At 39.5% G+C, this 17,738-nt stretch overlaps 1 protein-coding gene across 1 annotated transcript in view; it reads left to right on the forward strand.

Moving 5' to 3' along the window:
- Window positions 1-17,738, forward strand: part of tg (thyroglobulin) — a 154,201-nt gene that overhangs the window by 31,966 nt on the left and 104,497 nt on the right. The window contains 13 exon segments of the mRNA NM_001329557.1: window positions 381-518; window positions 1,641-1,718; window positions 2,442-2,554; window positions 5,602-5,713; window positions 6,720-6,929; window positions 8,772-8,981; window positions 10,080-10,234; window positions 11,606-11,768; window positions 13,333-13,551; window positions 14,111-14,260; window positions 15,128-15,298; window positions 15,570-15,686; window positions 17,552-17,667. Coding sequence (NP_001316486.1) covers window positions 381-518; window positions 1,641-1,718; window positions 2,442-2,554; window positions 5,602-5,713; window positions 6,720-6,929; window positions 8,772-8,981; window positions 10,080-10,234; window positions 11,606-11,768; window positions 13,333-13,551; window positions 14,111-14,260; window positions 15,128-15,298; window positions 15,570-15,686; window positions 17,552-17,667 — 1,952 coding nt within the window.

Raw genomic sequence — 17,738 nt, forward strand, 5'->3', positions numbered from 1 at the left:
ATAATCCAGCAGTAAATCCATCCTGCTATAGTTAAACAAAACATGTTTGACTTTTCCCTGATTTATGTATCATAAGATTGAAGTTGACTTTTATTAATTGAAATACTTGTAACCCAGCCAATAACATTACAAGATTTTCTAGGTTTTAGAACAAGGTTGAACACGCAAACGACTAAAGGCGAATCTGTATTTCAGCGTTGAACTGCGGGTGTATTTTGTGTGCCAAGTTAACTATTTTGTGGACAAAATCAATTGGGTTTGTTCATATAATGTTTTCACTGGGCAAAGGGGGATCCTGGTAGTTATTGAATAAGTTCCAACAAAGGATAAATATTTTTCTGAATGCTGAAAAGTTGTACTTTTTTTATCCTGATTTGCAGCATTGCGATTCCATTGGCAACAGAGAAGTTCTTTGGAGCGTTCCTCTGGAGAAGTCTCGCGGGTGGCATATCGCCCGTATGTACCCCAATGTGACGGGCTAGGGCATTGGGAGCCTGTGCAATATTATGGGAGCACCGGTGAGTGCCATATTAGACACATTATTGTAGGAAACCATAGTGCAGAAGGCATGTACTGTTATAATACTAGAAAGCTGGTATTAAAGGGATTCTATCATGGGAAAACTTCATGCATCAGTAGCGCTCCTCCAACTGAATTGAACTTTGAAGTTTATCAGAGCACAATTCACAAGGCTGCGGCACCCTGGAAAATGAATATGGCTTGCCCCACGTCAAATTTCAGTCAGCAGAACAATGGAAAGGTAGCAAGATCCCTGACGCCAGTATTGTGAAAAATGCTCCCATGCCTCACCTAGTGGTAGATATCAGAATAGTACTGAATAGTAAAAATCCAAGTCTGGCTTAGGACTCCTCTAGTTACATGGGAGTAGGAGAAACAATAGGTTAGCTGAAAGCAGTTCTAATGTGTAGCGCTGGCTCCTTCTGAAAGCTCAGACTCAGGCACACTTTACTGCTGCGCTGCAAGTTGGAGTGATATCCCCCCTCCCCCCCCAGCAGCCGATCAGCAGAACAATGGGAAGGGAGCAAGATAGCAGCTCCCAGTAGGTATCAGAATAGCACTCAATAGTAAGAAATCCAAGTCCGGCTTGGGACTCCTCCAGTTACATGGGAGTAGGAGAAACAATAGGTTAGCTGAAAGCAGTTCTAATGTGTAGCGCTGGCTGAAAGCTCAGACTCAGGCACAATGCACTGAGATGGCGCCTACACACCAATATTACAACTAAAAAACAAAATACATTTATTGGTTAAAAACTAAAATTGTTAATATGAACAGTGTAATATAGTTATAAAACAACACCATAAAAATCATGACAGAATCCCTTTAACGTTGTTATTGAAAGCCTGTAGCCCTCCAAAGGTGCCTATGTTACCCAAAGCATCCAATCAGGAGGCAGCATTTACTGTGGGCACATTAAAAACAATTATTGTGGTCGCTACGGGTGGCTGTCTAGTCAAATGTTGTGCCTTTTGTTCCATTATGTTATATACTTTTCTAATTAGTCCAGTAATGTGTTAATAATGATCTTTCCTATCACACTGTGTTGCTTTATTCTAACAATTACTGTAACATTTATGGGGGGAAAATGAGGCTATTAATGCAAATAACCTTTTCTCGTTCAGGCCACAACTGGTGTGTAGATGCGGATGGGAATTACATAGCGGGTTCATTAGAGGGAAGAACATCACGCCCGCGACAGTGTGAGTTTTGCTTGTTTCCTGCTTTCGAATGGTTTCAACATTTGATTTACAACAGTGGGGGTCATTTATAAAGTTTGTCGCATATCTATTCGCATATGGTTGTTTTGCACAAGTTTTCCCCAAACGCAAAGTTTATAAATGAGCCCCAGTGTGTTCTAATTAATAGCAAATCCTGCATAGCCAAAAGCCAGCCAATCAGTTTCTGTCCTTATTGTTTTAGACCAGGGATCCCCAACCTTTTATATCTGTGAGCCACATTCAAATGGAAAAAGTGTTGGGGAGCAACACAAGCATGGAAATATGTCCTGGGGGTGCAAATAAGAGCTATATTTGGCTATTTGGTAGTCCTTATGTGGACTGGCAGCCGACAGAAGGCTCTGTTTAGCTTCACACTGGATTTTATGCAACCAAAACTTGCCTCCAATCCAAAAATGACACCTACTTTGAGGCCCCTGGGAGCAACATCCAAGGGGTTGGGGGGCAACATGTTGCTCATTGTTTTAAAAGAACGAAACCTTGTGTCATTGAAGTCATTTCTAAGGGCAGGCAGGATTATACTGATATCTATAAGGGGAATACCAAGGCTGCCATAGTTTTATTTTCTCTGTCTCTCTATAAAAAAAGCCAGGGAGGTGTCCATGTAACCGCATGTGTCATTTTCTGCCCCTGCACCAGCTAGGCATGGGTAAACACTCTGTCTATCAGCGTATTCCTCTTTTGCAGGTCAGACGAGATGCCAACAAGACCAAACAAACATGGTGGTCTCCAGCTGGCTCCCTCAAACATGGAGCCCTCAGAGTGGACCTGTAGATATGGTTGTACCTGGTTGTATGGAGGTAATGTCATCATGTCTTCAATAGCCCGGGGTGGTGATGCAGTATTATCTAACCAACCTCAGCCATTGACGACCCATTTGTTGATTAAGTCTACACCACATAGTGGTGCTACAAGTAAATCACTGTTCTATTTGACCCCAGGACTGGCCCGATTGCCATCTTGGAGTCAGGAAGGAATTTTTTCCTCTCTGCGGCAAATTAGAGAGGCTTCAGATGGGGTTTTTGCCTTCCTCTGGATCAACTGGCAGTTAGGCAGGTTATATATAGGCATTATGGTTGAACTTGATGGACGTACGTCTTTTTTCAACCTAACTTACTATGTTACTATGTATTTGGCTCAATGTGTGAGATGTTGTCTGGGTCAGACTAATTATCAAGGTAGCTGCTAGATGGCACGACAACATAGCAAAAGCCTCTAAAAAGCAGGTAGGACCCGCAAAACCAAATCAAAATGTGAAAGTTGACCTTCAAAGGCAAAGTTTGCATTTTAACCTTATTCACTTTGTATTTTTTGTGGTTTGAGAATTATCCATGTTTGTGTTCAGTAGCGCTCAGGCTTGGAATTCAGATTGCTGTGTGATTGCGAGTAGTGATGAGCGAATCTGCCGAAAAATGTACTAAACTGATGAAAATTTCATGATATACTGTAATTTGCAAAGTGCATTGGAGTAAATAGGCGGTTTATTGCGGCTACCGTGCTAGTTTTTTATGTCAGTGGGCATTTTTTCTCATTTCAAAGCATTAAAGTGAATAGGGGTTTTTATTGCAGCTTCTTTTCTCATGTTTTTTCAATTTTTTTGCCGAAGTTTTGTGAAAAACAAATTTGCCAATGGTGAAATGTGGAATTTTGCCATCTGCCATCTATGTCTGATTTTGGTTGCAGACTTCAAAAAAGCAGGATAGGAAGGCAAATACAGGTATGGGACCTGTTATCCAGAATGCTCGGGACCTGGGGTTTTAAGGATAAGGGATCTTTCAATTATTTGTATCTCCATAAGTCTGCTAAAAATCATTCAAATATTGAATAAACTCAATAGGCTTTTTCTGCCCCCAAAAAGGATTAATGATTTCTTAGTTGGGATCAAGTACAGGTACTGTTTTATTATTACAGAGAAAAGGGAATCATTTAACCATGAAATAAACCCAATAGGGCTGTTCTGCCCCAATAAGGGGTAATTATATCTTAGTTGGGATCAAGTACAGGTACTGTTTTATTATTACAGAGAAAAGGGAATCATTTAACCATTAAATAAACCCAATAGGGCTGTTCTGCCCCAATAAGGGGTAATTATATCTTAGTTGGGATCAAGTACAGGTACTGTTTTATTATTACAGAGAAAAGGGAATCATTTAACCATGAAATAAACCCAATAGGGCTGTTCTGCCCCCAATAAGGGGTAATTATATCTTAGTTGGGATCAAGTACAGGTACTGTTTTATTATTACAGAGAAAAGGGAATCATTTAACCATTAAATAAACCCAATAGGGCTGTTCTGCCCCCATTAAGGGGTAATTATATCTTAGTTGGGATCAAGTACAGGTACTGTTTTATTATTACAGAGAAAAGGGAATCATTTAACCATTAAATAAACCCAATAGGGCTGTTCTGCCCCCATTAAGGGGTAATTATATCTTAGTTGGGATCAAGTACAGGTACTGTTTTATTATTACAGAGAAAAGGGAATCATTTAACCATGAAATAAACCCAATAGGATTGTTCTGCCCCCAATAAGGGGTAATTATATCTTAGTTGGGATCAAGTACAGGTACTGTATATTATTACAGAGAAAAGGGAATCATTTAACCATGAAATAAACCCAATAGGGCTGTTCTGCCCCCAATAAGGGGTAATTATATCTTAGTTGGGATCAAGTACAGGTACTGTTTTATTATTACAGAGAAAAGGGAATCATTTAACCATGAAATAAACCCAATAGGGCTGTTCTGCCCCCAATAAGGGGTAATTATATCTTAGTTTGGATCAAGTACAAGTACTGGGAGATGGCCTATCTGTAATTCAGAACTTTCTGGATGACAGGTTTCCAGATAAGGAATACCATACCTTTATATATAAACAATATGACATAGAGTGAAGCCCTATTGAAAAGCTGTTACAATAGGTCCACCAATAACCCACTTAATGGTCATTTAAAAGTGAAACTTTACCCTATAACCTCTTTTAGATACAGTAAACATCCTCTTGCAGTCGGCAGCTTGTTTTTCTTAGAAGAAATGTGGTCTGGAAATTTTAGAAATACTTCAAATATAGCCCCAGTGTTCCTGTACATTGTGTAATCCAGGCCAATGTGTAACCTGCGTCACATTCCTACAGATATACACAGTAACGTTCAAGGTACAACTTGTAGCCTGTTAGCTGCCATATTGGTTATTAGACTGTATATCCCGTTACATCAGACAGATAGGGGTTCTGTGACTGTATCTGATAAAGGTTGAATACAATACAGATCCTTAAGTGGCTGCCGCCTCTCCCAAACAGACTAAAAAATATATTTTTGACACTTGATAACCAGAAAACTGCTTACCCTTTTTCTAAAATTTCTTTATTTTCCCTTATCAGTATCTTAAATTCCCACGATACCATATTGGAATTATAAAGCCGAGTGATCCAAAAATGTTACTATATATAATAATAATAAAATAAATAATATTTAAATAAATCTTAAATATATTTTTGTGCTCCTGATGGACAGACACGAATTTGTATTGACTTTCCCAGTCCTGCCTTTTTCCAACAAGACCCAATTAAAAGCCCCAACAAAGATAAATTGATATAGAAAGGAACTTATTTTCATCAAGAAAAATGTGATGCCTACGATGTCCACACATTAATAAGTCTATAATAACATATCTATCATCTTTGTTTGGGCAGCACCGGACCTACATTCACTCCTGTGTATCTATGCACAACATTTTGTTATTGTTCTTTGTTCATTTATACATAATTCTGCCTGGGTATAAATCACATTGAGTGCTGGGGACAGTTTATGGGCTCATATTGAAAATGATAATATGTTTACATTTCCAGAATGGACAGTTTTCTGCCCTGCAGACATCAGAGAGTCAGTTTTGGTGTGTGGCGCCTTCCAGTGGCCAAGTCATCCAGCATGGCAAAACAGATATACCCAGTAATAATGAGTGTAAGTGGCACAAAGAGACTGTTAGGGATGGGGCGGGAGATGGCTTACATTTATTTTTATTAACAAAAATGACTGCTGTACACTCCAACTGTAGTACAGTTTGATTCTGGCCTAAAGGTGGCCATACATGCTAAGATCCACTCTCTTGGCCAGGTCGCCAAGCGAGCGGATCTTCTCTTGATATCCCCACCTACAGATGGGCAATATTTGGTTAATTCGGTCATTTGACCCTGGGGCCAAACAATATAATTAGAACGACGGGTATAGGCAACGAGTCGATGCGGCCCCCGATCCAACTAAATTTTTAAACCTGCCCGATTGATATCTGCCCAATTTCAGGTCATATATCGGTTGGGCAGGCCCGTCATTAGTGCCCAAACACAGGCCGATAAGCTGCCGAGTCTTTCTAAGGGACCGATATTGGCAGCTAGAATCGGCCCGTGTATGGGGACCTTTAGGCTAGCAAGGAACATTATGTCTGCATGGGTTTCCTCAGGTACTCCTGTTTCCCCCCACACTCTATAAATGTGCAGCCAGGCTTAATTGGTTTCTGATAGAATGGACCATAGTATGTGTGTGTATGTAATGGGGGCCTTAGATTGTAAGCTCCACTTGGTCTGATGGGAATAATGTATAATCGCTGTAAAGCTGTATAGTTGTAATAATGTGTCTAGTGTTGCTTAATACCTCCATATGTATTTAAGGGTGAAGACACACAGAGCTACTAGTAGCAGCTACTTGTCGTGGCTCCTAAAACAGACAATACTGATCATTTACTGATAATTGTCTCTATGTGTGTTTTAGCAGAGGCAATTCCCAGTATTGTCTATGGCAGGGGATTTTTTGGCGTTTAGTAGTTGTGAAAAAGTAGCTGCTACTAGTAGCCCAGTGTGTCTTCACCCTAATAGTTCTTACCCATCAGGCATTGGGGGATTGATAACCTTTACTAGTTCACACCTTGAGTTACTGACCATATTTACTGTCTCTATTGTATCCGCATTATCAGGCCCAGGATACTGCAGTGTGTTGAAATCTGAAGTGCAAGGACGTAATGTCGGATTTCCTTTTGTGCCTGAATGTGGTGAAAATGGAGATTTTTCATCCACTCAGTGTGACCAGGACGGGACTATGTGCTTCTGTGTCTTTCCAGATGGGGAAGAAGCCTTTGGAACACGACAGAATGTATCAGAAATGGGAAAACCACCTACCTGTAAAAGTAGGTTGACCACTTTTTTCTGTTTCGTTTGACCACCAAGAGGCCTTTTATATGACTTTTGCCTATTATAAATGGGTTTATATATTTATCTTATTTACAGTTGGGCTAAAGTTTTTCTTTTTACATGCAACTAGTAAAACTCAATAATAAGTGATAATTCCGTTCACTATTAAAACTCTATCATAATGTCCAATTTTCATCCAGCTTGGTCTAAAGTAGTGGTGCACAGTTTAAGTGGATGACAGGCCCAGGGCCATCCTCACCCAAGCCGGTATTATTTAGCCCTCTCCAATGTATTTTAGTGTTTTGCAACTAAGATATAATTACCCCTTATTGGGGGCAGAACAGCCCTATTGGGTTTATTTAATGGTTAAATGATTCCCTTTTCTCTGTAAAAATAAAACAGTACCTGTACTTGATCCCAACTAAGATATAATTACCCCTTATTGGGGGCAGAACAGCCCTATTGGGTTTATTTAATGGTTAAATGATTCCCTTTTCTCTGTAAAAATAAAACAGTACCTGTACTTGATCCCAACTAAGATATAATTACCCCTTATTGGGGGCAGAACAGCCCTATTGGGTTTATTTAATGGTTAAATGATTCCCTTTTCTCTGTAATAATAAAACAGTACCCGTACTTGATCCCAACTAAGATATAATTACCCCTTATTGGGGGCAGAACAGCCCTATTGGGTTTATTTCATGGTTAAATGATTCCCTTTTCTCTGTAATAATAAAACAGTACCTGTACTTGATCCCAACTAAGATATAATTACCCCTTATTGGGGCAGAACAGCCCTATTGGGTTTATTTAATGGTTAAATGATTCCCTTTTCTCTGTAATAATAAAACAGTACCTGTACTTGATCCCAACTAAGATATAATTACCCCTTATTGGGGGCAGAACAGCCCTATTGGGTTTATTTAATGGTTAAATGATTCCCATTTCTCTGTAATAATAAAACAGTACCTGTACTTGATCCCAACTAAGATATAATTACCCCTTATTGGGGCAGAACAGCCCTATTGTGTTTATTTAATGGTTAAATGATTCCCTTTTCTCTGTAATAATAAAACAGTACCTGTACTTGATCCCAACTAAGATATAATTACCCCTTATTGGGGGCAGAACAGCCCTATTGGGTTTATTTCATGGTTAAATGATTCCCTTTTCTCTGTAATAATAAAACAGTACCTGTACTTGATCCCAACTAAGATATAATTACCCCTTATTGGGGGCAGAACAGCCCTATTGGGTTTATTTAAATATCAATCAAATATACCTTATTGGCATCTACTTTTTTTTGTCAATTCCGATGAAGGAACATTGCGCTACATATGGTACAACTGTGGACTAATGAGATCTTACCGGGAGGGAGTCATTCCTTACATCATTTATGGTTAAATTCTGGCTTCAATTAAAAATTTCTCAGAAACGGATTCACGACAATATGATTTCTCCATAAGCGGTGATTCATGAAGAGGAAAAATGTGGGTGACTCTGTTACAAGAACTCACGGAAAAGATAATGGCCATAAAGAAATCTGAAATGTTGGAATGTATGGTCCCCTTGGAATAAATTGGGCAGTTCATGGTCTGCATAACTCAAAATCCAATCTCATGATCAAAGTTCCAATGTTTCGATGTATGTTGTTTCCTACCCCTGCTGTTCTGTTCAACTTTTGCTCTTGTTTACTTCCCCTTGCTTTTCTACCCTCCCCTTATTTAAAAAAATGCTATTTTGGCACAGCCTACGATTTGTTAAATGTTTACATTTTTATTCAGCTCATTGTATGGGCATGTTAAACAGTTTTTTCTTTCTTCTTGCTTTAATGAAAGGTCCAATATGCCCGTTAGCCTTCAGTGCCCAGGATATAAGGCACGGAGCAGTCTTCTGTGAAAACATATTGGAAGCTGGAATAACGTTTCAGAAATGTCAGCTGGTTTGCCGCAAAGGTTATCAGAATGTGTTACTCCAGGATACATTTACGTGCAATACAGATACTCGACTTTGGGGTGTCCAAGTGCCTCACCCTGGATCTTGCCAAAGTATGTACTTGTCCAACTGTAATCAATGCTAAAATAAGGTACTCTAGGAAAAAAAGTCAATGGGACATTTCACAAAAACTTTGGCCTTATGTGTGTCCCAGAAATAAAATAGTGTTGGCCTCTTATTGACTCAACCAGTGGTGGGAATCCTATTGCCATGTCTTTGAGTCCAGAAGCTCAAGGGTTTCCCAGTGTTGATAGCTGCAGTTGCACTCCATTCATCAGAAGAGAGAATGGCAAGCATGTAGAAGTGCAGGAATGTGTTTGGTACTTATAGGGTTGCCACCTGTCTGGTTTTGACCTGGACAGCCTGGTTTTCGATAGGGCTTTCCAGGTCAAAACCTCCTGCCTTGTTTTCCAAATTAGGAAAACTATGCAGGACTCACTAAGATTAATGCGGTGATCAGCCAATCGCTGATCGCCGTGTCATAGCCCCGTCCAGTGACGTCGTGGTCCCGCTTCTTCCCCGCCCTGTGACGTCACAGTCCTGTCTCTTCCCCGCCCTGTGACGTCACAGCCCTGCCTCTTCCCCGTCCTGCGATGTCACAGCCCTGCCTCTTCCCCATCCTGCGGCGTCACAGCCCTGTCTCTTCCCCGCCCTGTGACGTCACAGCTGTGCCTCTTTCCCACCACACGTCATGTCATTATCTGCCCCCTGCCTGGCAACAAACGCTGGTAGAGGTAGCAACCCTAGGTACTTACCACAATGATTTATGTCAAAATGCACTGTTTATTATGCCCATTTTAGAGTTGGATTCATAGATGACCCATTAGGTCTCCATTAATCTAGGATCACTACACTCCCACTTTAGTTGCACACATTTGTTTTACACACAATAATCCAGACAAAACAGAAGCAAAAAGAACTTGGAAAAGCGCATATAGCGAGGATTGTTGGTTGCCTGATCCAACTCTATAAGAGCAAACTCCATTAACACTTCATATTAGAACCCACCAATTGCCATAGAACCTCCCAAACCCTAATACATAACATCTTCATTTACCAATTGGTTGATAACCGCAACTAAAAGTGAACCTGGCAGATGTTTAATTGAGGTATTTGATTTATTTTTTTGTTCTTTTGTTTCCTTCAAATAGAAATTCAGTCGTTTCAAAGCATCGAGACACAAGCACAGTTCCAGCTCCTTCTTCCTGTTGGCAAAAAGTGCATGGCCGAATATTCGGGATTATTACAGGCTTTTAGGACTTTCATTTTAGACGATTTGAGGGCCAGAGGGCTGTGCCAGATTCAGGTATATACGAGGGCTCCGCTCTGGGCCAGATTTATTTCTAGACTCTGGACGTGGAATATACACTGCAAAGAAGATTTTCAGTAAATCATTGAGGGCTTTGCTAATCTCCTCTTTATGGGACAGATCTGGGATATTAACATTCCATTAGGTTCTGCCAAGTGCAGTTTCCTCATCTGAAAGTCAATATAAAAATATATTTTAAACCCAACGAAGGCAGAGATATTCGTACAAAGGATTTCAGCTTGACAGGGTTTCCTTCTGGGTAATAATCTCTATGGTAAATCAAGAATAGAAAATAAATATTTTCCTACTGACAAAATGTTTCCATGAAATGCTGTCACGGCTACTTTGCGTTTATTTTGCTTCGGTGATTTGTCTATGGCAAAAGTACTTTACAACAATGAAAAAAATGAAATGAAGAACCTTTAAAGGGAAACTACACCCCCAGAATGAATACGTAACCAACAGACAGTTTATATTATGTTAAGTGGCCTATTAAAGAATCTCCCCAAACTGGAATATATATATCAGTAAATATTGCCCTTTTACACCCTTTCCCTTGAGCCGCCATTTAGTGATGGGCTGTGTGCTCCCTCAGAGATCAGCTGACAGGAAGTGATGCAGCTCTAACTGTAACAGGAAGTAGTGTGGGAGCAAAAGGCAGAACTCTGCCCATTCATTGGCTGATGGGGCCTAGCATGTATGTGTGCCTTGGCTTGTTTGTGTGCACTGTGACTCCTATGATCCCAGGGGGCGGCCCTTAGTACATAAAATGGCAGTTTCCTATTTAGGATTACCCAATGGCACATACTACTAAAAAGTATATTTTTATGAAAATGGTTTATTTATATGAAGCAGGGTTTTACATATGAGCTGTTTATGCAATATAATTATATATAGACTTACACTGTATGGGGTATCAAATCTGCCATTATACTAAGGCCTGCTTAAGCAGTTGTGCCTACTCATAACAAATAACATCTTCTACCACAAACTTACACTGGTTATATTAAAATAAAAACGTTGAACCTTAGATACAGCCAAACCAATGGCTCATTCTTGGGTGATAACTTCCTTTACACAAGACAAGACAAATCGCTAAGGTACATTTGTACACAAGGTCAGCAGTATAACCTTTTTCTTTACAAAATTAGCAGTGAGTTTGGGAATATGTGCTAAATGATGGCTTAGGGCTGCCATCTTTGTTATTTGTATTTCCAGCCGTTTAGGACTGTTACTGGGATTTTGGGAGTTCCAGTCTAGATACAGCTTGAGAGCTACAGGATGAACATGATTGGTTTAGGGTAATAAGTGAGTTTCCAGCTTTACTTTACTTCCCTCTATATGTTTCTCATTGTACCTGTAATATAGGTGAACTATTTCGGAAGCAGAGGTGCCGGAGCTGTATCAGTCTGCGATGAGTCTACGGTCTTTGTTGAATGTTTGGCGGTGGATCGGTTAGGGGTAAATGTTACTTGGAGAACACAGTTAGAAGATTTCCCCGAATCCTTCTTGCCCAGTTTACACGATATTGGTAGGTTATATTCTCTCTTTGGTAATCATGTGTGAATGCAAATTATGAAGCAATTTTTGCTCCCAGAAGGAAACTGTATGGCAGGGATCCCCAACCTTTTATACCTGTGAGCCACATTCAAATGGAAAAAGTTTTGGAGAGCAACACAAGCATGATATAGGTTCCTGGGGGTTCCAATGAGAGCTATTATTGGCTATTTGGTAGCTCCTATGTTGACTGGCATCCTTCAGAAGGTTCTGTTTGGCATTATACGGGCATTGGACCCCTTATCCAGAAACCCATTATCCAGAAAGTTCCGAATTACATAAAGGCCATCTCCCATAGACTCCATTTTAATCAAATAATTTACATTTTTATAAATGATTTGCTTTTTCTCTGTAATAATAAAACAGTACTAGTACCTGTACCCAACTAAGATATAATTACCCCTTATTGGGGGCAGAACAGCCCTATTGGGGTTATTTAATGGTTAAATTATTCCCTTTCTCTGTAATAATAAAACAGTACCTGTACTTGATCCCAACTAAGATATAATTACCCCTTATTGGGGGCAGAACAGTCCTATTGGGTTTATTTAATGGTTAAATGATTTCCTTTTCTCTGTAATAATAAAACAGTACCTGTACTTGATCCCAACTAAGATATAATTACCCCTTATTGTGGGCAGAACAGCCCTATTTGGTTTATTTAATGGTTAAATGATTCCCTTTTCTCTGTAATAATAAAACAGTACCTGTACTTGATCCCAACTAAGATATAATTACCCCTTATTGGGGCAGAACAGCCCTATTGGGTTTATTTAATGGTTAAATGATTCCCTTTTCTCTGTAATAATAAAACAGTACCTGTACTTGATCCCAACTAAGATATAATTACCCCTTATTGGGGGCAGAACAGCCCTATTGGGTTTATTTAATGGTTAAATGATTCCCTTTTCTCTGTAATAATAAAACAGTACCTGTACTTGATCCCAACTAAGATATAATTACCCCTTATTGGGGGCAGAACAGCCCTATTGGGTTTATTTAATGGTTAAATGATTCCCTTTTCTCTGTAATAATAAAACAGTACCTGTACTTGATCCCAACTAAGATATAATTACCCCTTATTGGAGGCAAAACAAGCCTATTGGGTTTAATTACTGTTTAAATAATGTTTTAGTAGACTTAGGGTAGGAGATCTGTATAACGGAAAGACCCCTTATCCGGAAAACCCCAGGTCCCGAGCATTCTGGATAATGGGTCCCATACCTGTACTTGGTTTTTATGGAATCAAAATTTGCCTCCTAACCAGAAAATCAAAAATAAGCCAGCTTTGAGGCCACTTGGAGCAACATCCAAAGGGTTGGCTCACAAGCCACTGGTTGGGGATCATTGCTGTATGGTATATACCCCTTATCTCAAGCCCATTGTTGTCCCCTTGTTGTAGATCCACAGATTCCAAGATCAAAGTGTTGGCTGTTGGAAGTTATTCCACCTCGTGACAACCCATGCCTCATATGCTTAAATGCTTGCTATTTCCATTTTCCAATGTTGATAGACATTTGTCCATTTTTTTTTTACAGAAGATGCTCTGATTGGTGACAATCTGGTTGGACGCTTTGCCTCTGTTATCAGTAGTGGGAACTATTCTCTGACCTTGGACTCTAAAGAATTTGTTGCCGATAGGACTGTGCTTTTCCCACACATGGAGAAGCTGGGTTCCTTCCCACAAACCAGTCTGGGCTGTGCCCAAGGATTTTTGAAATCATTAAATTCCAAGACCGGCCAGTTTAATGGATGTGGTATGTAACTTTTCCATTGCTAAGGGGATCTAGCTCTTTACAGGTTTTATATTGGTAATACTGAGTAGGTATTTATTTTAGTTGTTTTCTAAAAGCAAAACCTATTGTCAGTCTATCTATTTGATGGACTCTGGTCTTTTTTCAACCCTACGTACTGTAACTATGTATAGATTGGTAGGTGTGGGTTGTGTGTGCTGGGTTTACTTGGATGTGTTGAACTTGATGGACACAGGTCTTTTTTCAACCCTATGTAACTATGTAACCAGTAATACTAGTACATCACCTATCTGTATGTCCTACTGGACCCTTCAGCTTGTGTAGCTGTCGGAGGGCTTGTAGCTCTTCCATAGTTCCTAGCTTTCATTTTCTCACTGATGAATAGGGCAGTCCATGCAATTTGTAGCCACCATACAGTTCACATATCCTTTTAAACTAGTCACTTATCAAATATGTTAAATAGCATAAGTATCTTCCAGTATCTTCACCTGGAACAGATGGACTAAGAAACATTTGTTAGTGATATGAACAAATACAAATGTGTTTTGTTTCCACTTTGCAGTTATTTGCCCAGCTGGGAGTTTTGCACAGAATGAAGTCTGTAAACTTTGCCCTCTGGGTTTTTATCAAGTCGAGCCTGGAACTGCCTCTTGCACCAAATGCCCCCTGGGAACAACCACAGTGAATGGCGGAGCCTACAACAGAAGCCATTGTGAGTTTACACACTAATGGGCCATAAATCATCTAAAATAGAAGCAAAAAAAGTCCATCACTAGACGCAATTAAACATGAAAGAACTTCCATACTTACTTCCAACTTAATATTGACTTTTATGGCTGCAGTCTTGGGATGCACTGAAGGACAGTCATTAGTTTTCTCCTTCTATGGAAATCGTGCATATTACAGGGCCTAAAGGTGGCCGTTTGCCCATTAGGCGAGGTTGCCAAACAAGCAGATCTTTCCCCACCATGGGTGGCCAATATTGTTCTAATGTGATCATTTGATTTGCATTGCAATAGCGGTGATAGGAAAAGTCGGAGCGAGGACCGCATCAATGAGCTAATGCAGTCCCTTACCCAACTAAAAATCAAGCCTGTCTGATGGGCAACTGGGCAGATATCAGTCGGGGAGGCCTGTTGGAGGGCCCCATACACAGGCAGATAAGCTGATGAGTCTGTCGGGTCTTAAGGACCTGAATCGGCAGCTGAAATCTGCCCGTGTTTGGCCAGTGTGGTTATTGCAGATCTACCACAATGGTGCTACTGTTTGGTAAAAGAAGGCAAACTGACCAAATTCAATTTTACAGAATCATTGGTGGGGAGAGGGATTATATGGGTATTTTAAATAAACAAAAACATAACCCCTAGATTTTTTACCTTACTTGTCCATTATACAACCAAGATCAGATCAGATTTGCCAAGTCTTACCTTTGTGGTAGAATCCCTTTATGCACCCCAAATTATTCACTATAAGCCATATCCGGGTAACCCTGAACTTGTCTTGGGCATTACATGCATAATCGGAACAAGTTTTTTAAACTATGCTTGTTTACTGATACATAAAATATCTATGGTGACAGGTGTGACCAGCTGCCAAAGGAACAGCATAGGGCTGCTTTGTGACGCTAACGGCCAATACCAACCATCTCAGAAGGATGTGGCAACCAACAGATATTTTTGTGTTGATGTTTTTGGAAAAAGGCTGATCTGGAGCGAAGCAGATACGGAGCTCACTGACGCCCAGTGCCTATGTATGTATCTGCCCTAAATATGTGTGTGTTAAACCTATCAGCTTCATTTGTTATTTATCTTTAGAAATACTTTTTTGGACCCCCCTGTGCTGTTATTATTTACTATAAATGTAATTTTCTGTGTTTTCTAAATTTTACATTAAAGGGAAAGTCAGACATTATGGTGGTTGGGTTTAAAATAACAACTTGGAAAGATTAGTTTAGTGAACATGACTCTATTGAGAGATGTTTTGTTTTTTTAACAAACGTGCATCTATGGTTCATATTTTAGTGCTAAGAAAGTTCGAGTTGGTTCCAGAAGACAAAATCTTGTTCATTGGTGAAGATTCTGGAGTGACTCAGCCCAAAGCCAATGGACAGATAAAATCCTTGTTGGATTGCATAACAGGTCAGTGACATTTAGTTATAGCTGAGATGACCCTGAAGCCGTTACCTGTTGGTGGTGGTTTTTCAGTAGGTTGTTTTACCGTGAAAAATAAACAAAAAATCCACTGGAGAGCCGAATGCGTTCTGTGTTGTTTATTGGCTTAGAGATGCATAGCACTATATGTTTCGGACCTCTGGGGTCCTTCCTCTGGTGCAGTACAAAGAACACTACTTTTAAACAACCATTTTAAACCCATAATCCACCAATTAAGTCACGTGATAAGGTTACCAGCTCCATCTAGAGGCCAGGTACACTAATTACATATACAGGTATCGGACCCCTTATCCGGAAACCCGTTATCCAGAAAGCTCCGAATTACGGAAAGCCCATCTCCCATAAACTCCGTTATAATCAAATAATTCACAATTGTAAAACTGATTTCCTTTTTCTATGTAGAAATAAAACGGAACCTTGTAATTGATCCCAACTAAGATATAAATAATCCTTATGCAAAACAATCCTATTGGGTTTATTTAATGTTTTATTGATTTTTTAGTAGACTTAAGGTATGGAGATCCAAATTATGGAAAGACCCCTTATCCGGAATACCCTTGGTCCCGAGCATTCTGGATAATGGGTCCTATACCTGTACAAAGAAATTTAGGGAAATTACCGCAGGGTCTATCCACATACCACCATAAAGTACATACAGTATATTTATGTATCAAAAAAGTTTGTCATACCATCTGGTAGTTCAGTCCATTGCAAAAAGGTCCGTATGTAATCTTAGTAGGAATCAGTACAGGCCTCAATCTGCAAACATTTTATTAATGTTATTTACTTAGCAATGCATAGTTTTTTCTAGTCACACTTCAAAGTGTCAGTTTAATGTCCTTTCCAATAACCTTTTGTCTTGTAGTTTTAACATTTTATCTAAACTATAGAACAAATACCCACATTGAGGCCCCTTCTTTATTCTAAACTTAACGATTCAGTCTAGAAAAATAAGGAAGACATAAAAAGAGAGAAAGGACTATAATCTTCCCCCTATAAAAGCCACCATACCCCCTAGAAATCCGCCAACCGAATAAACATCTTAGTCCAAAACCAAAATACTCGCGGCAAAGTCTTTATTCCCATGAATGTGCATCGATGACATACGTCTACATTCCAAGCCATTGGGACACAAGGCATTCATTCCATATCGTATACAAACCATTCATCTCCCTTGGCATGCTCCTCATATGTTATCCATTACTGTATCTGCAGAACAGGATAAAGGCCATTTTTTCCCATTATTGTTATGCCCTGTAGTCCAACCATCTCTGTAACAGTCTCCAGTGGCTTTGCTTTTACATTTAATGAGAAGTCAACTGACAATTAGCCCATAGAAACAGAAACATTTGTGAAATGCACAACTTTTTTGACGCATCCGGAACTTTTTTTAGCTGCAACCGCCACTTTTTTTTTCTCACTTGGCGAATTTTTTGAAAAATCCCCCAATATCAAAATGCTCATCAGTATTAGCTGACAACAAAGTCATGGAATTTCTATTCTCCTTAAACGTTTCTCCAAGTTCAGAAAAGGAAAAAAAGATCCTCTTCACTTTTCTTTGTAGATTTTTTTTAGTTTTTGAATTATGTGCTTTCCTTTTCTGAATCTTTCCTACTTTCAATCGGGGGTCACTGACCCCAGCAGCCAAAAACTATTGTTCTGTGAAGCTACAATTTGATTGGTTTTGTCACGTTTAATTACTTATTTTCTATTCTGGTCCTTTCCTATAAATACTGTATAACAGTCTCTCTTTCAAAAGGATATTTCCAGTAATATTTTTGGACTACCTTATCATGGTGCAGGATGCTAATTATTATTTTTTATGGTTTTAGATTGTGGCACAGAAGAATCATGTGACTACATTTCTGTATCTACAAATGGGAGTGGCTTGATCTGCGAGCAATATAGCGCCAATGAATCAAACATCGTCTGCACTGACGTCCAACAGGTACTAAATTAGTATAGCGAGCTTAGCGAACATCCTAACTACTGCAATTATGGTTTACTGCTTATTGTTTT

This window comes from Xenopus tropicalis, chromosome 6 (genome assembly GCF_000004195.4).
Source record: "Xenopus tropicalis strain Nigerian chromosome 6, UCB_Xtro_10.0, whole genome shotgun sequence".
Taxonomy (NCBI): Eukaryota; Metazoa; Chordata; class Amphibia; order Anura; family Pipidae; genus Xenopus; species Xenopus tropicalis.